We start from the raw sequence: 12844 nt of genomic DNA on the forward strand, positions 1-12844 counted from the left end.
AGTCCTGTTTTAGCCAAACCAGGACAATTGAATGTGTTTTCACCCAAGTATTTCTCTTACCTGAGGTATCTGGTGTTTAAAAACTAAAAACCACAAGCAGCAAAATACAACCGCCCAAACCCATTTTATTTATATATATATGTGTGTTTGTGTGTCTGTTTGTATTTAGGTAAATATATTTAAACTGGTTTTAGATATGCACAAATGTATAAATAAGTGTGTATATTATAACTTATAAAATATAAACATTTTATATCTTACAGTTCCATGTGTACTGTATATTAGTAATTAAAATAAAATATATGCATTTTATATTTATGTTTTATTTAACATTTATGTTTATATAAATTGAATTATAAAAGGAAAAAAGAGCTGAGAGATCTGTTCACTTACATTACAGCCTGAGAGAGTGGAAATTGAACTTTTTGAGTACATTCTTTTCATCAAGTGGATATTTTCAGTACAGTGAACTGAGGAGAAATAAGTGAATTGACTATATATTGAGGATGTTACTTGTGAATTAAAATATGGTTTCTCTATGTGTTTGAAAATTAACATTTTTATTCTTGATATTGGTCTTAAATTTGATGCCTGTTTAGGAGGTAGAAGATAGAAGTGCTGTTCTGAATGTGAGGTCACTGTATGAAAGACTGCTTCTGCTCTGTCTTTTTGGTTGGAGGGCCATGGTCATGTTTGCCCTGAAAAGTCAGCAGGACAGACCAGTGTACTGAGACATTTGGTGAGTGGAAGGAGGAAGAGGTACGGACTGTCCCATCTGCGGTGGGGATGGCCATTTTAGATTGAGATTGGTACTCATTTTAGTCACTGATACCTCCAATCTCCCACCATAATAAAGGAACATCTATCATAGAAGCTTTTGGTAAACTACTGCCTGTGCTAAGTACACATGGAAACAGAAGATGTAAGAAGTGAAAATGCAGTTGTTTGTCATTTATGTTCCTATGTTCATCAAAAAACAAAAAGCTGTGTGATGAATGTGAGCTAGAATTAGTGAAAAAGTATTGTTTGAAATGAGGATTAGTCTTCACCTGTATATTTTGTTTTGGGTTAAGAAAAAAATCAGGATATTGCCACATCTCATCTGTGGCTTGTCACCTATGCCGTTAGTTTGTGTGGTGCGAACATTTCAAAGGGAAGAATAACACCTGTATTTTTGGGTTAAGAAAAAAATCAGGATATCTCATCTGTGGCTTGTCACCTATGCCGTTAGTTTGTGTGGTGCGAACATTTCAAAGGGAAGAATAAAACTTCTTACAGCTTAGTATGAATGAAGGAGAGTACTAATTAGGAATTGCTCATTATGTTCACAGATCTCAACTGCAATTGTACTGTGCTAATTTATGGTAGTTACAGTGTCCCTCTATAAATACTATTTTTCAGTCTGCTAGACTCCAAGGCACAAAGTTCTTAACTGAATCTGTGTATCAGCTGCTAAGCTTCTTGATATTTTGTACCCTTAGTTCAAAAAATCAGTCTTAAATGGAAAAGCTAAGTAACTGCTTGCACAGCTTTAATTCTGCCCTCTTTGAAGAAAAGGTATGTTATGTTGCCTGTTCTGCCTTTGAACTGTGTTGTACAAAAACTGTTCAAGTAGTTCTTGCATTCAGGTCTTGTAAGAAACACCATGCTTCCTAAGTCCTTCCCCTTTAGACATTTGGTGTCATCTAATGCTTTTTGTATTTTTCCTTCCATAACTGACAGGCTGCACTACTTCTTACCTGATTTATTCTACTTCCTAATTAAAACAAAAAACAACAACCAAAGCAACAACAACCCCCCCCTCCCCCGACTATGTGCTCTAAAATGAACACAAAACTGTAGGTGAAAGCTACACTGTACATCAAGGATTTGAGGCCTGTAGACATCAACTGTTGTAGGAGCAGAGTGAAGGCTGCATGAACATACATTCTGCTTTCTGATTTTCAGAAATCTTTTTGAACCCTTGTGAAAAGGTAAAAGATACTACTGGGCAACTGTAACTCAGGATATGGTTTCCCAGTAGCATCAGCCAATTAAGGTTGGGACTACTTTGTTGTGGGATCTAGTTTAGCTATATATGCATCCTGCTTTTGCTGAGTTGGTTTTCATCTGGAGCATTTTTCTGAACAAGGTTATTGTCTGGTTTTGTAAGTGCCTATGCCAGCACAAGGAACAGGGATGTATTTGTGGCTGGGAGAAGACTGTACTGTAGCAGCTGCTGGGTTGCAGTGCTGTGGGTTAGCACACTTAAATGTGAAATTACGTCTTTGATTTTATTTTGTTTTTTTTCCCCAAATAGCAATATGGTATAGGAATGCATACAAGTGCCTATTCTGAGATAACGATGGAATTGCCGCTGTCTATATTGGATCAGTGGAGTTTAGCATACAGGGTTATGGTTGTGGTTCCACTCTGAGATTGACCTGAATTTGAGTACTATTTTTCCACCATTTTAATACTGTGTTGTATGTTAATCTTTATAAGGTGTATCATCTGGTAATCTTCTCCCACAGGGTTCTTGAGGTATTTGCTAAGTCATGTCAAACATGAGGTTTAATAATAGAATGCAGTAATGAGTAGTAGTTAACAGCATTTGCATACAGTTTAATTTATTATTGTTCTGTTCTCTGGTGCTCAATTATCTGAAGCATTAAAATCTGCTGTTTGACATGCTATGAATGGTACTAGTACAGGGTAAATTAGTAAAACCTGCTACTTTAATGTTTTCCTTAGTATATGGAACAGCATTTCAACGCATACACACCTGTGTGTGAGGCTCCAACTGGGGTCTATCCTATGGTGGCTAAAGAAACTAAGCACTTTTTCTAACATTAAGTGTAGCCACTTCAAAATATTAAATATATTTAATTCTGTTGCACATATTAATGGCATTTTATTTCCTTTAAAATATAAGCCACATGGATTAAATTTCAGTAAGAACTCTAACATGAGAAAGTTAAATAAAAAGGTATTTAAAGTAAATCCGCCAAATATTAGAAACACACATGACTATGCTGGCATAAAAAGGATCTTTCCTGAAATACAGGGCTATTGAAATTTCCATTTATGTTTTGAAATAGACCTTTGTGGAGCTCCTGGGATATTAATTAATATTTGGGAAATACCTAGAAACAATGTTATTCATTAGCTTAGTAAAAGTGATGAAAATGCAGGAGACTTACTGTATTGTTGCATGTGGTTTCCTTTTGATTTTTTTTCTATCTTAATTTGTTTTCGTACTTCAAAGGCTTTTGAAAACATTGAAAAATGTATTTGAAAAGAATAAAAATGGAAAAAGATATTGCTGTGGTGTTTTCAAAAATCGATTGCAGAATTTATATTTTAATATTGAAATAAGTGGCCTTAAATGTTTTACTGCTTTTTGAAATAATAGAGAAATAAAAATTCATTGTAGTCATACCATTCAAAATTAATGTGTTAATAAATATGTTATCAGATATGTCTTCCTGTATTAGTAAATAATCCTCTGGGAAAGTTCTGCTTTCATGGTACGAAGGATGATTTTGGTGATTTGCCTGAGTGGTTGCTAATTTATGTGGAACTAGTCTAATGTGCCTGTTATGCTAGTCCACTGCATGTCCTTTGGAAAATCATGTGTGTTCAGGATTCCTCCATGGTTAGGTGGGGGATATGTGGTTTAGTAGCTGCTGTTACCATTTCTTGAGCATTTGGCAGTTTTTCTCCATTGTGTCCTGCTCCCGTATGTGTTACTTTGCTAAGTATTTTAATACCACAGTTGTTTAAACAGCACTGTTGAAGACATGAGACTATAAAGTGAGGCAATTTATATTCAATTGTCATGTAATTTGTATTCAATTACATAAACTGTGGAGGATGATTTTTGTAATTAATAGATTGAGTGAAACAGTATTGATTAACAATTGGCAGAGATACCAAGTTAGTATCTCTTGATTATCATATCATAAGATCTTTAATGTACAGGCACAACTGGGCTATTTTTGTTTAAATTTCCTTCACTTTGAGGAATTCAAAGTCCCTCAGTTGAACATACTGAGATAACATCAATTCTAAGTGTCTCAGAAAAGTGACACATATTAGCATACATCATTTCTCATACAACTGTTACCAACTGTTTATTAGCGCATAATGTCTTTTCTAATGGAAAACCTTTTTGAGCAGTATTTCTTTTCTCCTGTTCAGGAAAAAGAAGAGTTGATTGAAGAATGGCAGCCAGAGCCTCTTGTACCTCCTGTACCAAAAGATCACCCAGCTCTTAACTACAACATTGTTTCAGGGTAAATGTAGCCAAAATAAATTGTGGGTTTTATTTCAACTCAAATACTTAACATCCATATTTTTAAGCGTATTTCTTACTAAGCATTTCCATATTGTTAAAACCTTTCATAAATAAATTGCATTTTTAGATAACAGGACTAAATTTGCCACTGAAGAGATGGTCTTGGTTTTGCAACGTTATCAAGACTATCTTATTAAGAAAATTTTTTTTACTTTAAATGTTGTAATTAATTTTTTTTTTCTTTGTAATATTGGGAATGGGAGGAGGGACACTCACTTTATTGTAGGTCTGTATTGTTTGGTAGTAATCTGTTTCATTTTTTCCAAATATGTAGACTTAGACCTCCAAAAGTGGTTACCACTTTTAGGGTAGGGGTTGGGGGAAACTGTCATCACAAACCACTTTAGAAGAAATTGATTTTGTGGCTAGTCACTTGGCATTTCATGAAAAGTTGTTCCTCTGGATAATCAGAAGTGGAGATGCTTGATGGCGAAGTTGTTTTGTGAGGAAATTATGGCTCAGCATTACTTTCTTGTGTGTTACAAGGTTTTAAAATGTAATTTGCTGACAATTATTTGCTGTCATAGGGAGCTCCATTTTGATGGGTCTGCCACCATGGAAAAGTCTGCCTTAGAAAAGGGATTCCTATTTTAATCAACTGTGATGTGAGCAATCATTCTGTTACTGTTCAGAATTTTGGAACAAGCAGTACTGTGGAGTTAAAGGAAGTGTTGGATGTTTAAAAAAAGTCTGAACAAATATATCTTTTTGATTGATTCAGAAAATGTTTAAATTATGTAAAACTTTCCAGTGCTTACAGCTAGGGAATGTCTTATGACAGAATGTTAATGTGTTATGGCTGTTAAACTTAATAGTGGCTATGGGGAAAACTTGGTGTTTGTCTTGTAAGATTTAAACTGCCTATTACCTACCTTCCCGTAAGTTGCTCAACAGCTATGAGATTGTAATGGGCTGTAAACTTAGCCCACATTTTAGAATTAATACAGAAATTAAAATATCTGCATCCTAATTCCAGCTCAAAAACATTTCTATCCCCCTTTTAATTAGTATTTTAGGGGGACCCTATTGATGTTAAGGAGGTAGTCTTTTTTCAATGAATTTCATGTGTTAATGTCTACTGTGAATGGTGATTTACATAAATCTTAATTATCTTAGTACGTGGTGGTTCAATATTGCATATCTGCAGTAAAGTGTGGATAGGGTTTTTATAGTCTCATAACCACTTAGGAAGTATTAAATATTTCAGTAAAAATTTTGACCCACTATGTGGGGGAGGCAGACTTGCTCCTGCCTCAATACGCAAGGCAGTTTGTGCCTTGTGTTAGCATGCTCCTTTCTGCTGAGCACTTGCATAATCCCAGTAGTGTTGCCAAATTATTAGCAAAGCCAATAATGCAGAGAATTGTCTCAACAAAAAAAGTGACCAGTCTTGAATCAGCAGTGAAGAAGTTACCCATGACGGCTTGGTCACAGTCCAGAAATTATTTATGTGTTGTGGCAGCCTTTCTGTGAACTAGTCTATGCAAGATAGCTTAGTTGTACAAGATCTCATTCAGAAAATGTAAACCTATTTCCTAGAACAGTATGTTTGCAAAATTCTTGTGGTGATTCTTGTTTTGCTTTAAAATAAAAAGGCACTAATGATCTGTCTTTTAACTTTATCATCTTCTGCGGCTGATTTTTCAATACATGCAACACTTAAGAGATAAGTGAGGGGTCCAAGTACAGATGGAGTGCTTTTGGTCCTTAAAAGACACAATTTCTGAAGGGCTTGCTTGCAAGTTCTTTGAATATAGCTTGCAATCATATTTTTATCTACAGTTTCAGCTGTATCACTTGGTATCTTACAACTGTTGTCCATAACCACAATACCTAATGAACTGTGTTATGCTAGGGGGAGGGAGATACATGAAACTATAAAGATATTAAGTGTTTCACTCCTTTCCTTTTGCAAAGACTTGTTGTTTTTGACATTGCAAGGAAGGTTTTATGATACTGTTTGCATCCATGTTTTGGATATAATTATTCACTGGAATAAGCTTTTTCCACGAGTGTTTTCTGCCTAACCATGAGTGTTCCTTTAGAAGGTAAGGTAAAATTCTGATAGCAAAGCATGGCCATGTTTTCATGAGAGCTGCAGCTTTGTTAGGGGCAAGTTGTTGGTGAACACTAGTGTATTTTATAGGTTTGAGAGGTTGAACTGTGGGAACAAATTGTTGTAAATTTAACACGTTTAATAGTATGCTGGGAATATACTGAACCTTGTGTTAGTGCAAAAATACATAGGCATAGGTTTGCTTTTGTGAATATCTGTGAACCTAAGTAGTTGTTTCACTTAATAGAACTTCCAACATTTGATAGGGTTTGTTGATGAGAAAGACAGAGGAACAGATCCAGGTATATTTTTAATGGCAGTCAGTTCCCCAAGACAGTTTGCTGCGCGTTTGTATAATCCTAGTACTGTGCAGAAGATGCACTGCAGTAATGCAGGACTGCTCCTTTGTGAGGTGAGGTTCAGCTTGTGTCAGTTTAATATCATGGAATAACATCATGGTGCACAAAGATGCATGAAGATGCACGGCACATGCACTGTGTTAGTAGAAAGCTTTCCAAAGCTGTTTGGTAAGCTTTGCTATTGCTTAGTTGAAGCAACATGTGCTTAATTTTTAAAGTGAATAGATATAAAACAAAAACATGGAGTTTTTTTAAGTGAAATTCAAGCAGTTCAGTGCTTTTCTTAACTTATAGTGAATAGGTTGGAGTTAGAGTTTATTTGCTTCGCATACCAAATGTATCCATTAAAATATTGTCAGCAAGCAAATTCGGAACACCTGTGCCCAGCCATTTGACATTTGAGCAGCCCTGTTTAATTTTGATTGTGAAAATTGCTCAGTGGTAGCTTCCACATGGGGAAAGCTTGTTGAAACTATTGTCTTTGAGGAATAGTATAGGATCTCAACTGTAATGTTTGATAACACATACAGAAATGGGCAGTCATAAGGTTTTGTATTTGGCTTAGCTTTGAGACTTCTCAACACCCTGAGTGATTAACTGAAACTTCTGATTTTTGTAGTATCGAAGTGTATAATTGCCAAAACAGGATTGCTTTTAGAATACTACACACAGATGTGATGCTTGCATTTAAAGGGGTAATAACTATTTTTATCTTCAATTTTTTAGTAACTTTTTATCTAAATCATATTTTTTTAGGGCAGAAAATTTCTGTGCCCCTTGCTTAATATATTGTGCTCTTGTTCATTTGTTAATACTGGATGTTGTCACACTTTCTGTGTTTCCTGATTACATGAGTTATTCAAACAGTTACAGGTTAAATGGAACTGGAAACTTGAGATGACAGATAGTACAATACTTTTGTCAGCTTACAGCCAGTACCTGTATTTCAGGAGCCTCATTCAGTACAAGACTGATACTGTGGGTTTGCTTTATGACAAAAACATTGGTTTTAAATCAATTTTTATCATGGAAGTAAGTAGCAATGAAATTTCTTTTTTATTTGTAGTACTCCTTCTTTCAAATAGATATCACTTTACTTTTAAAGGAGAAACTTTATTTATCTCTTCAGGAGTCATCTTTGTATGAATTAAGTTTTCAGCAAGGAATCATTAAACTATCTCGGGAAGGTATTTACAGTTTCTTTGTTAAACTACAAGAATACAGTTATTGCTGAGTATCGTAGTATATTTGTGACTTGACACTGAATTTAAATATTGATTGGCAGCTGCAAAGGAAGAAGTAGAAGGAGGGAATCTTGAAAAAAGATGTCTTTTACTGTTGAAAAACAAAACTCCTGTACTGTTTGACTTTATGAAAATGGTAACTGTTCAGTCCTAACAATAGGTGTGTGATTTCTTTTTTCAGTCCTCCCACCCATATAATCACTGTTAATGGCAAGGAATGTATAAACTTTGCATCATTCAACTTTCTTGGACTCTTGGATAATGAAAAGGTTAAGGTGAGTTCTTCCAGTTATTGTATTTGTGTGATTATTCCTCTTTTACTTTGTACGTTATCTTAAAATTAAGAATGACTTCAGAAAGCACAAACTTTGTTGAGGAAGTATACTTCTAAAGCAGCAAGGAAGATTATAACCCTTGTAATTTTGTGCAATTTAAGTTTGTCTTTTTACTAAAGTTTAATCTGGTGTACTTACTGCATACTAGCTGATTACCAAGTTAGACTAGTATCTAATGTCCTTAATCACTAGAATACGATGAATGATGCTTAAATACTTGTCTGAAGTAGTTTTGGTGTGAAATTAATTCATAGACTTCGGTACATTGTTATACTTTCTGTAAAGCAGATCATGTTATATGATGCAAGAACTGGCCTGTGTACATTGGTATAAAATTGTCAATGTGAAGTGTATAGAAGAGTTATAAGATTTAATGTAGGAATAAATATTTCATGTAATTCTTTTCTGTTAAAGAGTGCAGCCCAGGCATCTCTGAAGAAATACGGTGTTGGCACTTGTGGACCTAGAGGGTTCTATGGTACTTTTGGTGAGTAACTTTCTTTGATCTGCCTTTAAAAGTGTTGGGACTGGTTTGGTAAGTCAGCCAAAATAGTTCTATATGTAAGCAGCAAATTGTTTCTATCGCTGTGAAGAACAGTTACCCTCTAACACAGTTTTTACTGTGATTGTTAAGGTTCATTGTTTGTAGCTTTATTTCTCACTTTATGTGTTTTCTTACTCTTTTTAATTCTCGTCTTGGAGAAGAGTTGTGAAGTTGCATATAATCTGTTTTTGTTCTGGGCACCATATCAGAAACAGAAAATAAACATACTAAGTGTCTAATTAGACCACAAGAGGGCAGTCTTATTTCTATGATAAAGATTATTAGTTAAGTTTATCTAATGCTGTAGTCAGAATGAAGTTTTCCTTTACTGACAACTTTAATGTTGTAATTCAGAGATTTTATGATGCGAGCAGATGTTACTAAGGGTTTTTTCTTTCTTTTCAAAAAGTAGTAAGTTGTTAACTGTTTCTAGAGGCTGATATTTACAGGTACTGGCATTTTGAAGTACTGCATAGAAATCGAAGACTAATACATGAATAGGTGCACAGTTGCAGGCTAAAACAATTGACGCATCATCTTGTGAACTTTCCAGTCTCTTCCCAGAGGTGATGGAATTCACGGTGTGTCTGTACTCAAATGATTTCATAGAGTTAGCTTTCTATACCCTTGACTTGAATTCAAGACTAACTTGAACTTTTCTCAGTTAATGAAGCTAGTCCTTTAAGTGATCAACCAGGTGCTGTACCTATTTTGATTTGTTAGAAGTCTATATATCAGAATGCAGTTGAGACTTTGATATCACTTACAGATTGTTCATTAGCCTAGAACCATAATTCATTTCCAAAGAAGGTGATGGTAGTCCACTGATTAGCAGAGAGCTTTTAGGAAGGTAGACTCTCACTGATCGCAGTTCAGCAGTGATCTGTTGGAATTCATACAGGCTTTTTTTTTTCCCTCCAAAAACACTGAAAAGCTCAAAGAAACTTGTGAACTAATGCCTCCTGCCTTTTGAGTCGATGCTGATTTTAAGTTTTGTGAAACCTTTCACTTTGCTTCTTTCTAGTAATTATTCAAAACAGACTGGTTAAAAGTTGATTTTCTTTCCTAAGTGAGAGATTCTTTGGGTTGTTTCCTGCCCTCTTTGGAGGTCTAATCCTAAGATCCAAACTGTATAGGTTTTGCATCTAGTTTGATTGCTGTTCATTGGCTTCTGAATTTTTTGGGTAAATGCTCCATGTCACAAAGCAGGGGATATAATCTGTGGTTTTGCTGCATGACAGCATTAGTGAAGAAATGATGTTATACTCACCTATTTGAGAATCCGTCTTTTACAGATAAAGTAACGGAGAATTGGTTTAAAATTTGAGACAAACACCTGCTGGATCCCAAACTGTCTTCCCATTTTCCCTTGACTTTAAACATTTGAGTATTGCAGGAGTATGAATCTCTCATAAGAAACACTTCTTCCATCAGTAATGTTGTAACTTTTCACACAACTTTTCATGTGCTGTGACTTTGGTAAATGAGTCATGTTGTGTCCAGAACTACATAGTTTCCTCTTACTTAACCATATAGGATTTAATTGATGATTGTCAATTATTGTCACTCAGATTTATCCCCTCTTAGGGGCTGATATTTCATACCAGTATTAGAAATCTCTTTATTTGGAAGCATAGATACCCTGTTACAATTTTTTTTTGAATGGAGATTTGATTCTTCATTTCTCTGCCTGTTTGAAGGGATTTTATAGAGTTAGTGAGTCCCTGTTAAGACATTTTTGCTTTGTGCTATATACCTGTAAACTACATCCATGCCTTTATCCTGTGATAACCTTGAAATACTAGCATTTTCACACATAACTGAGTCTTTATGGTTATTTTCTCCATGATGACAACTGAGAGGTGTATCACATTTTTGGTGGTGGGTTTTTTTTGAAGGCTATTGTTGCTTGCCCAGCAACCACAATTTGAGTACTACTGTGAAGATCAGGACTGGCTACCTGGTAAAATGTATAAAAGATGATGTGGGATTTGGTCTCAGTTCTGCTTTTGACTTGCATGTGAGCACATGCTAGGCACTAAACTGGCACTTCATAGCAGTTGTTGACAATAATAGCTTTATTAAGGTTTCATAATTATATAGAAAGCTGTTCCAGTTATATCTTCCTCTGTGCAAATGTACTCTAGGTAGTGTTTGCTGCTTTCACTTGAGCTAGGCTAATCCAAGTGATGTAACAAGACTAAAGCAAATCATTGCAATAAAGAGTAGGAGAGTCAGATATTATTCTGTTTTTATGAAGTGGAATGGTAGTGAAGCCTTAATTAATACTGTCTTGAGCTTTTCAACCTCACAATTATACAAAGCATTTGTTCTCTTATGTAATGATGTATCAAATTTGTGTATGCTGTATGTCATTCTGAACTTAAATGTTCTTGCCTTTGGCAAAATTTACTAGGCTTGTAAAATGTTTTTCCTTAACACAAATCTGATTATATTCGTTACCTCGTTATTGCTGACAGTATTTCTCTTGCCCACTGTTTTTATCGAGACCTTGGTTAGTGTAGTGGGGGTTGTTGCTGAGTAAAACTCAGTGAGACGCATGGAAGTTTTCATTTTTAACTGTGATGGTCTCGTCATCTTTTCCAGTTTTTTAAAGAATGTAGGTGGTCTTTTACACTCAAAACATTTTTCCACATTAGGTATCAGTAGTTGGGCACTATAAAGGAGTAGTTCAGTCCTTGTTTCCCCTAATTTGTCGCTCTGTACTGGCAGGGCTTCAAAAAGGAACATTTTTGGCTGAATGTTGTTTATATTGCATGTTTTAAGTGCTTTGTGGCCAGTCTCTTTTTTTGGTGCTTACTGTCAGAAAAATATCTTTCTTGGGCTTTTTGTTCAATAATGGAATCAAAGTTCATCCATCCTGTTTTGAAGCCTGACTGGAGATTGTTTCATTGGTCCTGAAGTCTGTGTAACAATAAACGAAAAGATACAAAGATTCAGAAAACGGACTACTTAAAATCTCCATCAGAAAGTAGATTAGATTACTGATTGGAGTTATCTTCCTTCCAAAGACTTTGGAGAAGAAAGGCTATTCTAGGTTTCCTCAAATGTTTGGTCTATCTAGTAAAGCAAAAGAAAACTTTCAAATAATTAGTGATTAAACTTTTTTTTTCCTTTTAAAACCAGTGGAAAACCAAATGAAAGAATGCCTTTCCATTCCATTTTTGATGCTCAGGTAAACATTAGGAGAGGATTGTTTAAGATTATAGTTTGCAGTCTATGAATGAAATTGCTCTTGACTGTAGTTGGGAGACAGCTGTTTGAAGACATACCTTTTGCTTTTATTGTATAAATATATGAATCAGGTGGAAGTGCCCTTTTGGGGAAAGGTTATGCTAGATATTTGTTTAGTGTGGCAAATTTAAGATTTTTTACAAAGCCCTTTCTTCCTACGCCCTTGCTGTTGGAACCTGACTAGAAATAGCAGCATTGACATAACCGTGCCTCATAGCCTATTGAAGAATCTGTATTTTTAACTGATGTTGCCTCATGTGATTTTAGTTTCAAGGAACTTTAAATAATTGCAAAAGGTAACATTTGGCCAATGGTGATCTTTCAAGTCACACACTAAGGACCTCTGTTTGCCCTTTAATCTTGTTTATTTCTGGTCGATAAAAGGCATAATTCTCTGACTAACATTTGCTAGCAGAAGCAGGTAGTGGCAAGAAAGTTACACAATTAAAATAAGTTTGTCTGATACAGGTTTATTTGCTTAGGCAGAATACTTAACACTGTGATCACCTTTCTGCAGCAGCAATCCACTCACCGTCTGGTATTGCCCTTCATGATCTTTTGATTTAGTAGTGTTTTGTTTCTAACATGGGTCGCTTTGACCAGATTGGTTTGGGAAATCCTTGACTGTGTAATTGTGTCAGTTTATCTTAAGGGTGAGTATTTTCTGGCATGGAGACGGTGATCTTTAAGAATCATAGAATCATAGAATCAT

General features: G+C 35.2%; 1 protein-coding gene across 1 annotated transcript; it reads left to right on the forward strand.

Moving 5' to 3' along the window:
* Positions 1 to 4128: 4128 nt before the first annotated feature.
* Positions 4129 to 8820, forward strand: LOC104165420 (serine palmitoyltransferase 1-like; the record flags this gene model as incomplete). The annotated part of the gene is made up of 3 exons (XM_009705049.1): positions 4129 to 4277; positions 8180 to 8273; positions 8748 to 8820. Coding segments are annotated over exons 1-3 (316 nt in total), but the record flags the coding sequence as incomplete, so codon positions are not given.
* Between the last annotated feature and the right edge of the window lie 4024 nt (positions 8821 to 12844).

Source organism: Cariama cristata, unplaced genomic scaffold, assembly GCF_000690535.1.
Source record: "Cariama cristata isolate BGI_N322 unplaced genomic scaffold, ASM69053v1 scaffold43597, whole genome shotgun sequence".
Classification (NCBI taxonomy): Eukaryota; Metazoa; Chordata; class Aves; order Cariamiformes; family Cariamidae; genus Cariama; species Cariama cristata.